The 18,210-nt window shown below is 42.1% G+C and overlaps 4 protein-coding genes across 6 annotated transcripts; 2 read left to right on the plus strand and 2 right to left on the minus strand.

The window, feature by feature from the left end:
* Window positions 1-389: 389 nt before the first annotated feature.
* On the minus strand, window positions 390-7,179 carry sfxn1 (sideroflexin 1). Of its 3 annotated transcripts, none has more exons than XM_069697069.1 (11): window positions 7,051-7,179; window positions 5,069-5,238; window positions 4,804-4,974; window positions 4,179-4,277; window positions 4,002-4,077; window positions 3,552-3,637; window positions 2,523-2,650; window positions 2,336-2,385; window positions 2,028-2,077; window positions 718-765; window positions 390-571 (listed from the first exon to the last, which is right to left on the minus strand). In XM_069697069.1, exons 2-11 carry the CDS (start codon window positions 5,230-5,232, stop codon window positions 475-477), a joined length of 969 nt encoding a protein of 322 aa, XP_069553170.1. In that variant the 5' UTR covers window positions 5,233-5,238; window positions 7,051-7,179; the 3' UTR covers window positions 390-474. The 3 variants fall into 3 exon arrangements, with proteins under 3 accessions (XP_069553170.1, XP_069553172.1, XP_069553171.1); XM_069697071.1 differs by lacking the exon at window positions 7,051-7,179 and adding an exon at window positions 6,805-6,912; XM_069697070.1 differs by lacking the exon at window positions 7,051-7,179 and adding an exon at window positions 6,575-6,682.
* Window positions 7,180-8,039: 860 nt separating this feature from the next.
* LOC138620116 (serine/threonine-protein phosphatase 2A catalytic subunit alpha isoform-like) lies at window positions 8,040-11,083 on the minus strand. The gene is made up of 7 exons (XM_069697072.1): window positions 10,684-11,083; window positions 10,033-10,242; window positions 9,784-9,957; window positions 9,606-9,695; window positions 9,201-9,362; window positions 8,986-9,104; window positions 8,040-8,812 (listed from the first exon to the last, which is right to left on the minus strand). Exons 1-7 carry the CDS (start codon window positions 10,783-10,785, stop codon window positions 8,740-8,742), a joined length of 930 nt encoding a protein of 309 aa, XP_069553173.1. The 5' UTR covers window positions 10,786-11,083; the 3' UTR covers window positions 8,040-8,739.
* Window positions 11,084-13,020: 1,937 nt separating this feature from the next.
* atp5po (ATP synthase peripheral stalk subunit OSCP) lies at window positions 13,021-15,651 on the plus strand. The gene is made up of 7 exons (XM_069697074.1): window positions 13,021-13,106; window positions 13,402-13,455; window positions 13,554-13,664; window positions 13,909-14,038; window positions 14,893-15,005; window positions 15,169-15,255; window positions 15,390-15,651. The coding sequence occupies exons 1-7, from the start codon at window positions 13,038-13,040 to the stop codon at window positions 15,498-15,500; spliced, it is 675 nt and encodes a 224-aa protein (XP_069553175.1). The 5' UTR covers window positions 13,021-13,037; the 3' UTR covers window positions 15,501-15,651.
* A 321-nt stretch (window positions 15,652-15,972) lies between these two features.
* On the plus strand, window positions 15,973-17,925 carry LOC138620120 (UPF0461 protein C5orf24 homolog). Its single transcript, XM_069697075.1, has 2 exons — window positions 15,973-16,191; window positions 16,448-17,925. The coding sequence occupies exon 2, from the start codon at window positions 16,451-16,453 to the stop codon at window positions 17,117-17,119; it is 669 nt and encodes a 222-aa protein (XP_069553176.1). The 5' UTR covers window positions 15,973-16,191; window positions 16,448-16,450; the 3' UTR covers window positions 17,120-17,925.
* The last annotated feature ends 285 nt before the right edge of the window (window positions 17,926-18,210 follow it).

Consider the following 18,210-nt stretch of genomic DNA (forward strand, 5'->3'; position numbering starts at 1 on the left):
AGAGAGCTCTGTGATAATCAGATGCGATTATAACCAGTTATAAAGCAGGTAAGAAATAAACTGCTTGCCGACCTTAAGTAGTGACGTGTGACACTGGTTTTGTGGCGACATACGATCAACAAGTCACCAATTTAAAAAATACTGCACAGAAAAATAAAAGTCCACTTACATGTGCCACTATACGTCTGTCATGATAAACAATAACATTTTCATCCGGCCCAGTCGGAGATAATCTTCTTTAGCAGTTTCAATTAAAAAATAAAAAAATAAAAAAAAATCAACGATCACATTGACAAAAGCAAACATGTCATCACAAAGAGACTGAGTGAGTGAGTGAGTGAGGGAGTCCTCAGAGATCCATCTGAATGGTGGAAATGAGGAGACACAAACTTAACTTTGGCACACTGAATGAGGAGAGCTGGCAGAGAGGTGAGGACCAAGCCCGCGGCAGTGTTTGGATGAGGGGGTGCACACTCATAGCCCTTTGTTGAAGTAGACCCGCTCCACCTCCGGGTGGTTGGCCCGGATTTTCTCCTGCAGCTCCGGCTCCAAGCGGCTCACTGATATGGAGCTGGAGCAGGGGGAGAGATGCAGGAGTTAATGGGTCAAACGCACACGCCGTAGGCGGGTTACGCAACTCTTCAGGAAGATACGGCTCCGAGGCCGTGACAGACAATTTGGTGTTATCTCTGTATCGAGTTTGAAAGATTTACTCACCTCTTCTGAGGGAACAGTGCGCAGCACAGCGGCGTGGCAAACACCAGGCTATAAAGAAAGAAACACGGATCGGTGAAACGCAGTCATGTAGTCCAGAGAGTCTTGTTCGGATCTGATCTACCATTTGATTGTCTAAGAAAACATTGGACAAAAATGAGGACGAATTCGGTCGTGGGATCAACGGGAGATGGTCACTTTATGCATCAGAGCTTTAAAATCAGTGCATCCAAGTACACAACGGCATATCATTTATAAGGCCACATACACTGTAGTTATTTCTACTTCATGATATAGTGCATTTTCTGGAGAATCAGTGAAGACGCTGTCTAACAGCAGCACCTCTGTGAAGCTGTACTCACTCTAAACTAAAAGCGACATCAGCATGCCGACATGCTCACAATGACAATGCGAAAATGTTGGCGTTTAGCCTGTTCACCATCTTTGTTTAGTGTTAGCATGCTAAAATGTAACTTTAAAAAAAAAAAACATGAAACTAAATTTCATAGCAGGACTGACACCCATATAAGCTTCCCTGTTAGCCTAGCTAATACTGCAGGAATATTACATTTTTTTAAATACACTGACTAAAATACTTCACAAATCATCAAACTTCATCAAATAGATGTGAAAATATACTTGGGTCCAGTTTTTGCAAACAAACACACAATGATTTGAAAAAAACCTTCTGCCCTAAAACAACCAAAGATAATAAAGAGACATCTACCTTTGTAAAATAAACGTAATGTTAAATCTCTGAGAGACAGTTAATGTGGTTGAACATATGTTAATATACATCATCCTGAGCACCCAGCCCGACTGCAGTATTTTTGCGTGTGCTAGTTGGCAGGATGTGCTGCTAATCACTGTCATGCCATTCGAGCTGAAGCAAAGGAATGTTACACATGATTTTTAATTGGTCGGTTGATCGCGCTGCAGTCGAGGTCGCACGAGGCAAAGCGGAGCAGGAAGCATCAGCAAAACACTCGGACAACGACGTGCGATTAACTCCTTGGAGGAAGAAAGGATGGGATCTGTGCAACGTTTGTTTGAATTCATTCAGCCCAAAATTCTGAAATTCACTCTACAGTTAATATACAACACAAAAAAAATGAATAACGTTATCCAGCGAACTTATAACTCTTATGCATGTTTCATTAGATGTTCTTCACAATAACTTCAATGGCAGCATTTAAAGTGATATTAATTTTACGATTACTTCGATGTCTCATTACGGCTGCAAGAAATTAGGCTGAATTTTCAAAGGAATCACACATGGCGGCTTATCAGGTGCTCCATCTCTGACAACTCACCAGAATCCCACCAGGCTGACTTGAATAGGTGCACTCATCCATGGGAACTTCTGAAAAGACCAGGCAGAAGAAAAAAAAACGAATGAGGGGCACAAAAGCAGTGGGGAATTCCAGCAGTAGAGTGGCCTCATGTCCTCGGTGCTTTTCATCCCTCTGATGTGTGATTACTAAACGGAGCCAAAGTACTTCCCACCATTTGGCTTAGTGGTGTTTGAAATGTTATAATTTAATGTTGAGGCGGTTGTAGAAAAAAAGCATTGTTCGATTTGTGTCTTAAAAGGAAGAAATTGATTCAGAAATATGCCTACCCTCAGAAAGGCCTTCTTTTCCAAATGGTTCATTAAAAATGGAGGGATAGCTGAAAAGAAACCAAAAAAATATGACTGCACAATGCATTTTGTAAAAATATGAGTGGTTTTTAACTTGTTTTTCTTTTAATTTAAATTCATTCAAAATGGGTGTCTCATTGAACTGATGATACAAAGGTATTCATACCCATTCCAGGTGAGGCCATGAGGATCCTGGAGACCACAACCTGAGAGATCGCCTGCTGTGCAGCTTTTGTCGACTCTCCTAACCGGTTGTCATTTTCATCTGTTATGGGAATACCATGTTGAAGTTCTCTGAGGACGAGAAGAAAAGCAGTTTAAACTACAAAATGCAGATCCTCTAGAAAAATGTGTGCGAATGCTGACAGCCAGAATAATTTGCTAAACATTCTTTCAGTGTGTGTTTAATGTGAAGCCTCAACAGCAGTAATGTATCAATTACATCAGCATGAACTTTACTGATCAATAAACCAATCAATAACCAAGACCAATCAATAAACAGGAAAATAACGCTGATGTGAACATACAAACGGGGATGTATAGTGAAACTAAACTCTCTAGTGTCGAGCACAGTTTAGGCACCAGGGACGGGACGAGTTGGCTGTGGTCGGTCCTGATAGGTAGCAGGGCGACTCATTTTGGCTATCTTCTCCTGAGACTGCAGTGGAATCACTAAACTAAAGAGATGAATGGCTTTCTTGTAGCTTCGGGGCAGAGAATTCAAAATTTAAACAGTTACATTGTGTAAAAAAGGACAAATTTGTCAAATTTTGTACAAGAATTGATCGTTGTGGGAGTGAAAGAGCTAAAATGTAATAACATTTTTAAAAAGCAGAAAGGCAGAGGATCAGTGGGTGTAATTAAAAGGTCATATGAGCAGTGCAAAAAAGATCCAATACAAACTCACAAACGGACACCAAAAAAAAGCACAAAACGTAAACTAAAAACGGATTATTTCAAAGTACCATTACAGGTATACAAAGAAAATCCACAAAACACCGCAGATTTAAAAGACACAAGTCTTGTGAGGTCTTTAAAGTTTAAATGACGTCTGACATAATTCAGGATCCAGCTGACCTTAAATAACCTTAATGACCTTCAAACGTTTGTAATTGTCCTCAAGGTCAAAGTCATTCTGCGTGAAACATGCCATAAAACAGTGACGTACTTTCTGAGTGCTGCGTGTCCTCCTTACCTTTGTCTCATCAGTGGGATGTTGATACAGTTAGCAGCGGCTACAGCAGCAAATGGAACAAACCGTCCAAACAGAGGTGAAACATGCTACAGCAGGAGAGAGGAGGCAACAAAAACAACAACAGGGAAGAAATGAATCAGTACGCTCTGCTGTAAAATAGCACAATAATGTGAACTTTTCAGACCACTGTAAATCTGCAGTTTCAGCTGGTTATATTTTAGATGTTGGACATGATGGATTCTCTACCATAAAGGAGAATCGACAGCACAAAGTCAATATAAAAGCTGGCACGCCAAACATGCTTATTACCGAGCACGACCCTGGAAATAACATGGTTCTTCCACGACAAAGTGACTATTTATGCGTGGCTAACTTCATGTTAGCGCACCCATGCGTCCGAGGTCAACACATTAAAAATGAGATGTAGAATGGGGTTAGATGAACTGATACCTTTGTTAGTGCATTTAGTCCTAGCGCGGTGGCAACTGCCCCTGTGGTGGCAGACACATAAGCTGTGCCAAGCTGACTGCAAACAGAAGAGTCACCGGTCACACCACGAACATCAAGAACTGTCGCATTAAAGGGTTAATATGTGCCAGTGTCCGCGCCCTAACGTCGGCCTCTCACCTGACCGTGATCGGAGCGTCACCGCTCCTGTTGGTGTAGTTCACTATTGCGTTGAAAGACTGATTGATCCACTGCCAGAGCAACACAGCTGGAGTCGTCCTGCGACAGTGAAAATTGAAAAGTCACTTAGCGTATCCGCTTTACAGTAAAACTAAAGGTTGGATTTCCCAGCCGGTATGCTGGTTTTAGTTTGTATCAAAAGAGACTTAATTAGAAATAGTTTAAAATAATACAAATAAACATGTCCCATAAACGTGGATTACGAGGTTTATACAAATATTTTCCCTGCCGGATGCCACCATTTCAGTATTAATAGATATGCATTCTGACTCGCCATAGCAGGAAAAGCGCAGGTTTTATTAGTACCATTAGAAATGGTTCCTCTCTATTCAAGTGTCCCAGTAAGCGGTGACAGTGAGCCAGCATGCACAACATCACCACCCTGAAACTGAAGCAGCTAAACTGAAATCAGACGTCATTCGTTTTTTTTTTTTTTTTTTTTTTTTTAAACCTTTGATTTCACCCTATGTGACGTGTCACGATGAGCTGTAGCAGCAGCAGGAGGCACTGATCGTTGTCGTCTATCGAGTGTTACGGTCACAGCGTGCTGCTACGAAGTTCTTACTTGTAAAACGTCATCATGCATCCAGTGATGGTCATGTTCATGGGAACCTGTGCTGACATGCGGCCGATCAGGATCATCTTCTCTCCGGTGTCGGGATGGAAGGCCGAGTCAAAAACGTATTTTGCTCTCCACAGTTCATCCTCCGTCAGGCCTGGAGAGACAGTGCCTTGCCTACGAGACAGTAACACGTAGAGCAAACTTCTCATCCGACAGCAGCAGTGAATGTACATGCCGCTACTGCTGTTGAATCTGCGGCCTGGTTTACCTGTAGTCAGTGATGATTTTGTGTGCGTGATCGAGTTGTTCGTTGGTGAGGAGGATATTCCTGGGATCTGTGACGGTGAAGAAATGTTTGGCCCGACCCACGAAAGTGCTCTGGTCCCACCGCGGCTCCTTGATGTTGATGGAAGTGGATAGCTCTGCTGCCATATTTATCTGGGGGAAAGAAATTGTTACAATTATCCTATCAGGTGTTTGTCAAGTGAGATGCTTTATGATTTGAGGGTTTTCAGTAACTCTCCTCTGGAGGAAATACATGGAAGCACGACAAGCTGAATCTCAAACATGCTGAATTAAAGCACGAGTTCTCCATACTAGAACATCAACAATTTAAGATGAACTCGAATATCGACACTGTATTCTACAAATATTGACAAATGCTGGTCCAGGAATCCAGCGTCCTGCTCCAGCACTCACCCATGGAGTCTCATCCCCAAAGTCTTTTTTTTTTTTTTCTTATGCAGACACAAGTCAGTGAAGGAGGACTCGTGAAATACAACACTCTTTACTCAATTGCCATGCTGCTAATTCAGCATAATGTTGCTATGGTGATGGCTGACCTGACACAAGGGTTGTGAGGCGCTAAATTGCAAAGCCCTATTATTGGCACTTGCCAACCCCCCCAAACTGTGTCTGAAAAGCAAGTCTTGGAGAGTGACAAAGCTCTCTGCACGAATCCACTGTGAAGAACTGTGAAGAAAACTGCAAATTAAGAGAGCAAAGCACAATAGACTATGAAACGTGGCTTACCAGTGGTATTTCATTTTTACTTTACTGTTTCAGTCTGAAACCAGATCCAGCTGGCTTGCACTGAATAGACCCTGCACAAACCAAAAAAAAAAAAAAAAAAAAAAAACGCGTCGTGGATGCAGCATGCTTCTTCTTCCCTGGGTGTGGGTCCCTGTAACCCAGTCGGATCTGGGTTTTTTTTTAACCATTTGTTCCTTGCTCCAGATAAGCCACTGCCTCTGAGGGCAGCGACTCCGCAAAGTGCAGCCGGCGTTCTGCGAGGATGTGCAGCAGCATGAAACTGTACCTGAAGCTGCACCAAAGATGGCTGCTGGATTGACATCAAAACAGAGAAACTATGCTCTCGGCACGCGGCCGTGTAATACAGAAGACTTGCTGTCTCTTTAAATTGAATTAAACTCAACGGGCAATTCACACGAGATGGCAACAAACACCCCCAATTCTCCAAGAAAACACAGTAAGGAGTTGGTGCGAGCAGGGGTTGCACCCTGGCTTCAGACCTCCCCGTTAATTGCGCTGATAAAATTCTGAATCACTAATTAATGTGATATCAGAGGGTTGAACTTTGGACTGAAGCGGCCTTTGATCTATAAACCTTCAGCTGCTTCTGCCCCGACTCTCAGCCAATCACCGGCGGCCTGCATGGCTACACATTAACCTGCAATTCACAACAACTCCTCACCATCAAAAGACATCATTCAAAAACCACACGCAACATCTGATGGCACATCCTTTCACCTACATTTCATCCTAGCCTGACATCTGCGATCTAACGCGGTGTGTGCTCGCAGGGTAAACAGGCGCTGTGAATGGATACGGTGTATTGTCCAACCCGACTTAGACCAGTCAAATCTGGACTGTAACTGGAGGTGTCTTTGCATCTGGGGGGGGGGGGGGGGGATAAAGCGCTGAAACCTTCACCACACAATGACAAATCCAAGTGTTAACATTTAAATGCGGTTAATTACGCACGGCATCTGTCCGGCTCGATCATCGTCCAGCTGTGCGCCCCAGATTCAACTAGTATCAGCCTGCCACATCCACACATCCACCGGGGCTTCCCAAGCAGCCAAACTGTCTGATCACTGTGCCCCCCCCCCCCCCCCCCGATTTGAGACACAAAGATGCTCCTCTCTGTGTGGTTGTCCTTTTTTTTTTTTTTTTTTTTTTTTAAATCCCCCAAAACAAACAAAAACAACAGAATTACAGGTTACTTACTGCACTGTGGGCTCCGGCGGTCTGCAAGAGGTGTCCCTGAAAGGCTGCAGCCAGCTAATTTTTCATGCAGCAACGTCAGCACACAGCCAGAAAGCGCGCGCACACACACACACACACACACACACACACACACACACACACACACACAGAGAGAGAGAGAGAGAGAGAGAGAGAGAGAGAGAAAGAGGCACATCCCCCCCCCTCCCCCAGTGCCAGGAAACTCGCCGAGAAAGTAAAAGTCCTGCTTCAAATCATACTGGAAAACACAACGTTATAGTGACAGATGAGCCAAAATAAATACATTTTTTAAAAAAAGATCATTCACGATGATGTTCTGCTCTTCCGTGAAGCAGTAAATCTTACATAAACATCTGAGGTGACAAAGTAAGTTTCAGGTCACTTCTTTTAAATCATGCTTTTATTTTGAACAGCCAGGCGAGCACTATATCCGGCAATGCTCAATGCATTATCGCTGCCTTGGTTTACAGGCAGTAAATCATTAATGTCTGTTAAAACTTTGCAGAATTTCCACACACGCGTCTGTGTACAACAAAGTGACATTAATACGTGACAATAACGTCCTATGGAAGAATTAATGTCCCTTAAAACAAACAAAGCATTCTTTGGTTCATATAATAATGTGCTATAATAAATAATATAATAAATACATAAGCAAAAACATTTGAACTAAATCAAAAACAAAATGTTTCACCCATGGCTTGAAGTCACATCCTCCAAACAAACAGTCCTTCTTTTTTTTTTTGTATCTTAAAAAACAAAACAAAACGTGATATACAAAACACCTGTAATAAAAGTGAAATAAAAGCCAATTAGCCAGTTTCCTGCACACATTCACAATAAGGCTGTTTGTCAATGTGCTGATCATCAGTTGATCATCAGCACAGATTGTGGGTGTCTGTTTCCATCTAGTGGTGACTGCTGAGCGCTCCGGGCAATGATGCCACAAACGGGGCCTAAAGGGAAATAAATGACGAAGCAACTTCAATCTTTATTTTGTATAGCTGTGGCTGCAAAAACACTTGTTTTGTTGTTGTTGTTGTTGTTGTTTTTTACATCTGATCTCATTTGTACCAATATTGCCAACTTAAATGGATTACATTAACTCCCATAAGAGACAGCAGAGAGAGAGCTACTTACACTGTGACAGGGTATAAAAACAACACAGTCCATCAGTGCCACGTGATAAAAATCAAATACAAAAGTGCAAAGAGAACATTTCTGATGTTTGACCCTATTATGTCACTTCACAAAAGAAAGAGTTGCGCTTCAGTTACAAAAAGAAAAGAGTTCACATTATATGTCCTGCAGCCTTTGAGGCCATGCCAAGTGAAAGATGCAGCTTATATTACTGTACATGGCAACACGCTGTGGTCACCGTTAACACCCTAACACAAAGATTACTAACATTTAGTCGTTATTCTCAGCAGGACTTCATTCACTTTTCCTGACAAACCAGCAGGTATTGTTACGACAGTATTGTTCATAGTAGCAATCATTTCTAGCAATTAAAACATCATGCACAGAGAGGAAGAAGTTGAAAGGGCGGTGGTGTTCAGCTGGATGTGACAGTTTCCACTTTATTGTGATTATGGCACACGATTTCAGGGCGTCTGAATGCTTCTTTTCGAAAGCCTTTGTGCAGCCTGTTAGCGCTCTCACCAGTGATCTCTACAGGAAATAGTCCGGCGTGCGCCGCGTCACATGGGGCTCTCCTCTGCGCGGTGCCGGGTCGAACTGTAGGCTGAAACAAACAAAGGATAGGCCTCCTCAGCAACTTAAACTCTGGATTATCATGATCATTTGTCATAATTACTATTATAATCACATGAGGATGCTTATCTTTAAAGAAAGCATCAAACATGTGTATGAAAAGTAGACATGTTTATATGAATATATACCAGAAACTTTACTTACAAGGAGTATTTCAATGTGTCATCGAGTTCCATGATTGCTGCCTGGTTTCCACAGCGATAACAATAGTTCGGTGCACTGAAGATTGTCACTACATTGCGGTCGTGGCACCAGTTATAACCCTGGATCAAGACATTAGTTGCAACATGTAATGTCAGAGCTGCGTCTGCAGTTTGGCCAAGGCAAGAACTTACGTTCAGCAAATAAAGTCAGAGTACCTCCATCACCAGCTGGTGGGCTCTTGAAACCAAAGTTAGGCCGTTCGCGTGGTTGAAAGTCTCAGAAATGTCCTGTCCGAATGTGTAACCAGCACCACGGGGGGAGATGCCCCAGCCGCCACGGTCATCCGGGTCTGACCATAACAAGTCACACATTGGACCCTAAGAAATGGAAGGAACACCAGTATTGTTTACACAATACTTTCAATTCAATGTGAAAGTTACTTTAAATTACCGACACACTTTATGATGCATGTTCAGCAGAATAAATTAGTGTACAGGTGTTGATCAACCCCGCAACTACATAGCTCACACTGAAGCAATAAACTGGGATTGGTATGTTATGACATTAAATCTGGAGGAGAAAATAAATCTGTCTAATTACTGTGTGTGGACTGTATGTACCTCATGAGGAACCTCCTGCAAGCGATCCAGCGCTCTGATGTGTTCCAGTGTGTCTATTGAAGGGGATAATCCTCCATGGAGGCAGAAAATCTTAAGGGAAAAAAAACAAAAAACAATTCGTGACATAGTCTGTTTCTTTGCTTTAGGCGACATACCACATCTGATTATACAACCATACCTGGTTATCTACCAGCGCGGTGAGGGGCAGATAGTCAAAGAGATCTGTGAAGTACTTCCACACATTGGCATTACCGTATTTCCTTAAGCACTCGTCGTAAAAGCCGTACACTTGTGTGATCTGTCTGCTCTCGTGGTTCCCTCTGAGGATTGTGATTCGTTCACGGAATCTCACCTGCAAAGAAAAATCCATTTATTGACACTGTACAACAATCATCCCCCTCTTTGAAGCAGGTTGTGAATTGTTTACCTTCAGGGAAACCAGGAGTGAGACCGTCTCCACAGAATAGTAACCTCTGTCAACATAGTCCCCCATGAAGAGGTAGTTAGTGTCCGGAGACCTCCCTCCAATCTTAAACAGCTCCATCAGGTCATGAAACTGCCCGTGGACATCTCCACACACCGTCACTGGGCATCTCACCTCCTGAACATTGGACTCCTTGGTCAAAATCTCCTTGGCCTGTAAGAGAGAACCAGGAAACAACACAGGAAGATGGCTGTTGACAGAGTATGGTGCAGAGGAGGAGTGCAAAGCGGGCATGTATTGTAAACAAGCTATTAAAGCCAGACGCTGATTATTTATCCCTTTCAGGTTATGAAGCAGCATCTTATTTAAAGGTTTGCCGGGGTTTCTGCCAGATCACTCCGGTGTCGAAGAGGCACCAAAACAGTGGGCGTAGCTGGGGAAAACAGATTTGCAGGCATCCCCCTCCATCTTCTTGGCGAGTGGCTTTCCTTATAGCTGCAGTCAAATGGTGTGCGCCAAAGCAAAAGCGAGGCCACATGCAATTCAGGCAATGTTTCTACGGAGCCCGGCGGTTCAGAAGATGTTTAACAGCGAACAGTCCGCCAGCATCGCAGAGAGCTAACGTAGGGTCTGCCTCCCTGCAGCAGTCCTTACCTTTTCGCAGAGGACTTTGACCTGATTTTCTGAGAGCTGTTTGCACTCGTTCAGTTGTTCAATCCATCCGTCCAACTCCTTGGTGAATGACTTGTCGTCCATGCCTGGTTCGCCGTCCGCTAGCGAGCCGACCAGCTTTTAAAAAAAAAAAAAAAATCCTCAGGAAAACCTCTCGTCCCGCTGAAGTCTTCTCAAGCAAGCGCCCTCGTCATTCGCAGCTTCTTCCTCGCTGTGTGCGTGTGTGTGTGTGTGTGTGCGCATGTGTGTATATGTGTGCGCTTGTGTGTGCGTGCACCGGGAGAACGGATGCGCCACCTGTCCTGTGTCCCTGCAGTTTGGTGTCGACTGAAGTCTTTATTTCACCTGAGACAGAAACAATGACGCTCTTGTCCTTGTGATCGGATCAAGGTCACCCAGTTACCGTTAGACAGAGAGACAGAGAGAGAGGCTGGTCAACAAACCGCTGCTACGTCATCGCATCATAAACAGGCTTTTAACGGCTGGGGAAAAAAAAAGTCACTAAATAAATTTACTTTAGTTTGTCCCAGTGGCGAAACAATAATGATTTAGTCTTTATTTTAAATTACATTAGCTTGCTGTGACCGTGACTGTGATTTAAAAGTTGAATTGTTTGCTGAACAGCGCCTCTGCTGGACACAACCTGCATCAGTCAGGACCACCGGGTGGACGACGGTATAAACCACAGCCGTCATCCATCTAGTCTTTGTTATATAACAGAGGTGCTTCACAGTTCAATTAAATCTTGTTATGGAAACCACATTTACCATTCAACACTTGTGGCAGACTTTTCATATTCAGCCTACAGTGGCAGGTGCTAGAAGGACAAGGGGTTGCACATTATTGGTAATATCTGGTTTATGACTTTGTTTAAGTTGTCTGAGGTATTTATTTATTTTTTTTACAAAGTGAAGTGAAAATAAATGTAGCTTTGAGATGGTAAGCAGAAAGCAGAAAAGTTGAAGTATAACGACAAAGTGACCTCTAACTGCACCACTGCACTTTCTTGATTTTTTTTAAAATTATTTTTATTTTTATTTCTAGTGCTTAAATCTGTCTAACTTTCATTTCTTTCATGTTTCCTTCTAATATAAAGTATATGTTTTCATAGCCTGGTGATGTGATTGTCAGAAATGATAGCGTTTTTCCTCATATACACATCACATATTGCATTTTAGCACTGTTGATGCTCATCCATGAGTACATTGACCTGGTTAGCAAGCAGGTAGGGTCAAACTAGGTTAGTGGACAGCTCAAGGCCAAGTCACAATTAAGTGAATATTTGATTTCTTTTAAAACCTCCCCTGAAAAGTGGACCTTAGAGAGAGACACACAGACAGAAATGACAGCTGAGAAGTTGAAGCAGCTTTTATTCAGAAGTCGTTTCTTATTCAAGAAGGCCACAGATATTTGTCCCTTCAACGGCCTATGATTTGCCCGTGAATTTCAATTTTGCACTTTTTACTAAAGACTTTTACTAACGTTTCATGATTGATAAGGGCAAATGTGAAACAGGTCCCACCCTTACAACTGTACCACGACATAGCAGCTGTCAATCACATCACACACCCTTTTTTTTATAGCATCATAGCAATAACTACTTAAAACAAAACGTATCAGAAAAAGGAAAAAAAAAATCAACACGAGAGGAACGTGACAACCAGATTCCAAAAAAATATATTTGAAATGGATTTATTTAGTTCACTCCATGCCTCAGCCACTAACACGGAGGGGTTTATGATGTATTCTACAACCAGCAACCAGGGGTTGATCAAAATGTTTGGGCTTCATTTATTGGGAACCATCATGTTATCCATCTCTAAACACAATTGGGTGTGACAATAGATATATAAAAATAGATGTAGTTTCAGATCTGAGAGATAAAGCCAATATGGGAGTGTCTTTAAGTGTAATACCACTGAGGGCTGGTAGGGGGCTTGCTCCCCAAAGCCTCTGGCTTTGCACTAAATACAGACGATAACTGATCCATTAAGAAAGGCTTAATTGAGGATGGGTAAAGGAGTAAGACAATTTGGGAGAATTCCCAACAGTGTGACTACTAGAGTCTACAAATAACAAAAATTAGTTTGAAATGCAACTCATATTGTCAAGTAGGAGTATCCTAATGCGCAACTATTTGTATTATTATTATTAATTTTTAAAAAAATTTTATTTTTTGGTTTTTTTTCCATTGCATTCTCCTCCTGACATGGACAAGTGCTGTTAAGCATTTTTTTTTTTGGCCCTCTTGAGGAAGCTTCTCTCCCGTCGGTCACAGGCGCTGCACAGGAAAAACTACATTACCCATAACCACACGCCTTTCCTCTCGAGTACACATGCGCAGTTGGCTGTTCTACGCTGGACAGCTGGAGGAGAAAATGGCAGCACTCATGTTAGGACAGAAGGTAAGACATTCAATTGTTTTTGATAGTTTCAACCATTTTATAACCGTTCTCAGCGATATTTCCGGAGCATAATAACATGTCTTAAGTACTGTTTTCGTTCTGGTGACGAGAAGGTAACACTAAATGTCCAACAAATGCACACGAGGCGTTGCACTTGAATGACTGCTAACGCGTTAGCCTGCCAGCTAACTGTCTACCGTAACCGGTACAACGCGTGCCAAACAGTTCATCAGCTCAGGTTTTGGTTTATCTGCGTTCAGATCATGCGATTTTTTTTTTTTTTTTCCTCTTCCAGGTCCGCCAGTTCAGCACGTCTGTTGTCAGACCGGCAGCAACAAAACTGATCAGGGTAAATGACGTCAAACTGCACGGAGCATAATCAATCATCAATAAGATTGCAACAGAATCAGTCGAGGTCATTCAGTGTCCGCCTGTCTGTCCTCGCAGCCTCCCATCCAGGTGTACGGAGTGGAGGGTCGTTATGCCACAGCTCTGTTCTCAGCTGCCAGTAAGCAGAACAAACTGGACCAAGTGGAGCAGGAGCTGGGAAAAGTGTCTGTAAGTCAAAACAACAACAACAACAACAACACGGTGAATTTACTTTTAATAGTATTGATGCCGTTAGATGGTAAAAAAAAACCTTCTTTTTTTTTCTTCTTTAACATTTCATCTCAAGGTTATATGGATACTGTCGTTTATAGTGAACGTTAACAGCATGAATCGATGTCTAAATGTACTTTTATCTCTGAAGAATTAAGCAGTGGGATATTGACTAGTGCCTTTTTTTTTTTTTTTTTTTCAGGCCATGATCAAGGACCCCAAAATGTCCGGTGTTTTCATGAACCCTCATGTAAAACGCAGCCTCAAGAAAAAGGCCTTCAGTGATGTTCTTTCACAGGCCAAAGTTTCACCCATCACCATCAACCTCATCAGTGAGTGATCACTGACCTCAGCTTAGTGACCCCATTGCTGCTATGTATTGGGCCTCTGTGTTAACATGGCACTATCTTAATAACGTTGTAGTCGACCATGACAGATTGTGTAAATACAGTATATGTACATTATGTTCTTGCGTATGACGGTTAAAAACAAAATGAGTTTTAGCCTACTTTCTCTGCTTTCTTAACATTTCAGTTATACTCATCAACAGCATGCTTAATAGAAAGATATTAGTCCATTAGCACACCCCAGGTACGATACAAACATTTCATTACAGCACTACTAAGAGGGCAAAGTGAAGAGCATATTTTACATGCCATTGCTTTCTCCAGTTTGCTCATAGTAACCAACATGCAAATTATTTTATATTTCAGTTTTGTTCATTCTAAGTAGTGAGTCACAGCATTGTTAATGTACATAAACACGCCTTGTTTATAAATTTGGAAGTTTGGTTCTTTTGACTCACTGATTTATTTTTTTATGGTAGGTGCCAAATTGAGCATACTTGGGTCGAACGGTAAACACAAACCCTTTACTGTTTCTGAAGATAGAAGTTGCGCAGTAAGAAAATCCTCTCGTGCGATATTTACTTAATTTCTAAATAGATAAGAATTCCCAGACCTAGTGAGTACACTCACATTATGCAGCTATTTTCCTGTTTTTGCCCTAAAATATTAGTAGTATCTATGCAAGTCATGTTTCAACAGGATGAGTTTAAGCTCCACATTGCATCCCCACAGTAGCATTATTATGGTGTCACACATTATCTACTCTTTTCTCCACTCAAAACTCAGTAATGCAGAGTGACAGAAAACTGGTGAATCTTGTTTTTTTCTTTCTTCATCAGATGTTTTGGCCGACAATGGTCGTCTTCCTCAAACTGGTGATGTTATCAGTGCTTTCAGCAAGATGATGAGTGCACACCGTGGAGAGGTCATCTGCACTGTCACTACTGCTCAGGTATGAAATGGGTTGACATGCAAGGTATGCTCCCAAACTTTAAAACTGGTCTCCCCATATAAACAGTCAATTTATTCCGTATATGTACTACAATCGCCCTATGACTGAATTTCCTTGCTTTGGGATTAATTATGTCTTATTTATGCATGTTTGTGTATTTCAGCCTTTGGATGGACCCAGTCTCACTGAGCTGAAAACAGCTCTGAAGGGCTTCCTTCAGAAGGGTGAAACTATCCAGCTGGAAACAAAGGTACACAACAATTAACTATTCTGCAGGTTCAATTTATCTGAATGTCATTCAAAGGTCACCAGAACCAGTCTGGTACCAATCAGCATGAACAAATTCTGCCTCATTGGTAATTTCAATTTGTCTCCTCTTCACAGTCGGATCCTTCCATCCTGGGTGGCATGATCGTCAGTATTGGAGACAAGTACGTGGACATGTCCACCAAAACAAAGGTCCAGAAGCTGACCAAGCTCATGAAGGAAACTTAAGTCCCGTGGACTTAATTTTACAAAGACGACCATCATTGGAAGGCTGATAAATGTATATTGCCATCTGTTCTAGCACTGAGGTTACTCCATAAATCCAGTGTCTGTGGTTCAGTTCATATAGATGTTAATAAAAACTACAAAAATTGAAGAATGTTCTTTTGTCATTTTTTATAGGCTTCACTGCCACACTTGTACACACATAACTTCCTAACAATGACCAGTGATAATGACCATATATGCACACCAAAGTGCGTCATTATTACAATTAGAGTAAGTGTATATTTCAAGGAATATTGTCTATTTAAATTTTTGGTTCCATCCAAACAAGAGGTTCACGTTTTATTGTCATCGGGACGAGTCTTTGTTTGATATCTTGATTTTGCAGAACCACGTTGCGTCACACTGATCTGCTACTACGTTTCCTGGAAGCGTTTCGCGCATGCGTGGTTGGCGCATACTGTTTCATTAATTTTTTTTCAGGGCGAAAATGGCTGCCACTCTCATCTAAACCTCTGCGTAAAGGATTTACCGAGCATGAAAATAGGCAACAGAAATCACAGTCTCGCTTCAAGACAGCACTCGTAGCCTGCAGGGCGCAGTTTGTTCAGCGCCCTCACAAAGATGTCAGAGGAGGGAAATGTAAACGATGCGAAATTAACCCTTTCCAGCCCGACAGCCAACAACAAATGAGGTACGAACTGCTCCTTTTACCTTCTTAAAATACTTCAGCATGTTTCGGCCGTAACCATTCACATGTATTTTTGTGCATGGCGTACTTTCTGCAAACTCTACCTATATTTCATCCCGCTTTTCCTTAACATCACTTATATTTTATGTTGCAACGCTAAAAGGCCAATAAGCTACTAAAAAAATGCCTCTAGGTTCATGTTTGTCAGGGCACACGTGGTAATTTGACCTAATATTGATATTTCTCTGCACTCCTACAGAATATGATGCACCAAGTGACCAGCAGCAGCAGTGACTATTGTATGAGTGGACTGGCAGAAGACTGCCATCCAGCCAGCCACTTTGATTTATGTAGCACACAATCCAACAAATTCTACCCCTCACCGACAAACCCTGGTTTGCAGCTGTCCCTCACCGGCCTTGCCCCTTTGCCACAGGGAATGCACAAAGCCATGGCATGTCAATTGCAAGACCCCCAGAATGACTTCCACCCACAAACAGTGAGAATCAGGGGCGGTGAGGCTCTGGAGCCCGAAGGCTCTAAGAAAAAGAAGGGCATAGTGAAGTCTGGGCGGAGAGGGAGGCCATCAGGGACCACAAAGTCAGCTGGGTACCGTACAAGTACTGGACGACCACTCGGGACAACAAGAGCAGCTGGGTTCAAAACCAGCCCAGGGAGGCCCCTTGGAACCACCAAAGCAGCCGGATATAAGGTGAGCCCCGGCAGGCCCCCCGGCAGCATCAAGAGTCTGGCTCGGCTCAAGAAATTGGAGTTTGGCTGTGACAGTGCCAAGAAACTTGACTTTAGCAACTGTGGTGTTCCCAAGAAGCTGGACTTCACCAGCTGTGATGTTCCTCATTTTCCATACAGCATGATGGAGAAAAGAGACCTCTGTGATCCAGGGGTCAAAGTGGATGAATCCAGCGAATAGTTCTGCAGCAGTGTTTGAAAAACATTTGGTTGCATGAGCAAGAGGATGCCTCGGAATTTTTTTTTTCTCAAATGTTGGCACAAAGAACTTTTTTCTTTTTCTTTCTTTTTTAGAATGACTTGTGAGTTCTCACTGTACAGTGTTTGACATCCTCATCATCCTCTCATAATAAATGACTGAAGTAAAAGTATGTCGTTCCAGTTCGGCTGAGATGCATGCATTTAAATGACTTACCAGTATTAGCAAAAAATAAGTATTCATCGGTTAGTGAAACCTCACTGGAAAGTTCTCCTTACTCCTCTCAAGCACCATGTCTGTCTGAGTTGTGACATGTTCTCTTACTCTGCTTTAACAATACTAGGGCCAAGTTCTTGTGACATTTTCTACATTCATAAACAACTTCTTCCTGAGCATAAAAATGTAAACGTGTACTTGTCCTTCATGTCTTGTCCTGGTGTCCAATATGTGTTTTATTTTGTGATATAATCCAGCATCATAACTTAAATTGAAATAATGCAATACATTTTTTATTAGCTTTAACTGGTCAAACTTAATGCATAATATCCTTTTGAACACAGTGTGTGTTATTTCTGCACTTTGTAAATATAGTGAAGTATTGTAACAGCCTGTATCCATCTCCAAACTCACTTGATAAGCACTTCCCGATTTACATGTATGTTGTTATACAGGTCGCGAGGAAAAAAAAAATGACTTCATAAAACAGAAAAAATGCGTTGTGAAATGTGTAATAAATGCTAATGTGCTGTATGTGAAACCAAAATAAAAGAAATAAGTGGTCTTTTTCACATGACAATTTCTTGTCAAATTGAAAGCACGTAATTCTCCCTGCAGACACAAGAGGGCTTGTGTCCCCAGACAATAGTAATCACCTTGTCATAATACCTTTATTTACACCCTAAATCAAACAACGACGTGTTGACATATATGTGATGATTTTTTGTTGTGCGTTCTTGCACAGATATGTGGTAGAATAACTGGTTAAAAAAGACCTTTGAGCCCTGGTTTAATGTGAACGCTATGCAGATTATCTAATAGGGTAGAAGATGAAAAACGTCCCACTCGAATCTGTC

Source organism: Brachyistius frenatus, unplaced genomic scaffold, assembly GCF_029030835.1.
Source record: "Brachyistius frenatus isolate BFR_SWC_R1_liver_20210118 unplaced genomic scaffold, ASM2903083v1 Contig_22, whole genome shotgun sequence".
Classification (NCBI taxonomy): domain Eukaryota; kingdom Metazoa; phylum Chordata; class Actinopteri; family Embiotocidae; genus Brachyistius; species Brachyistius frenatus.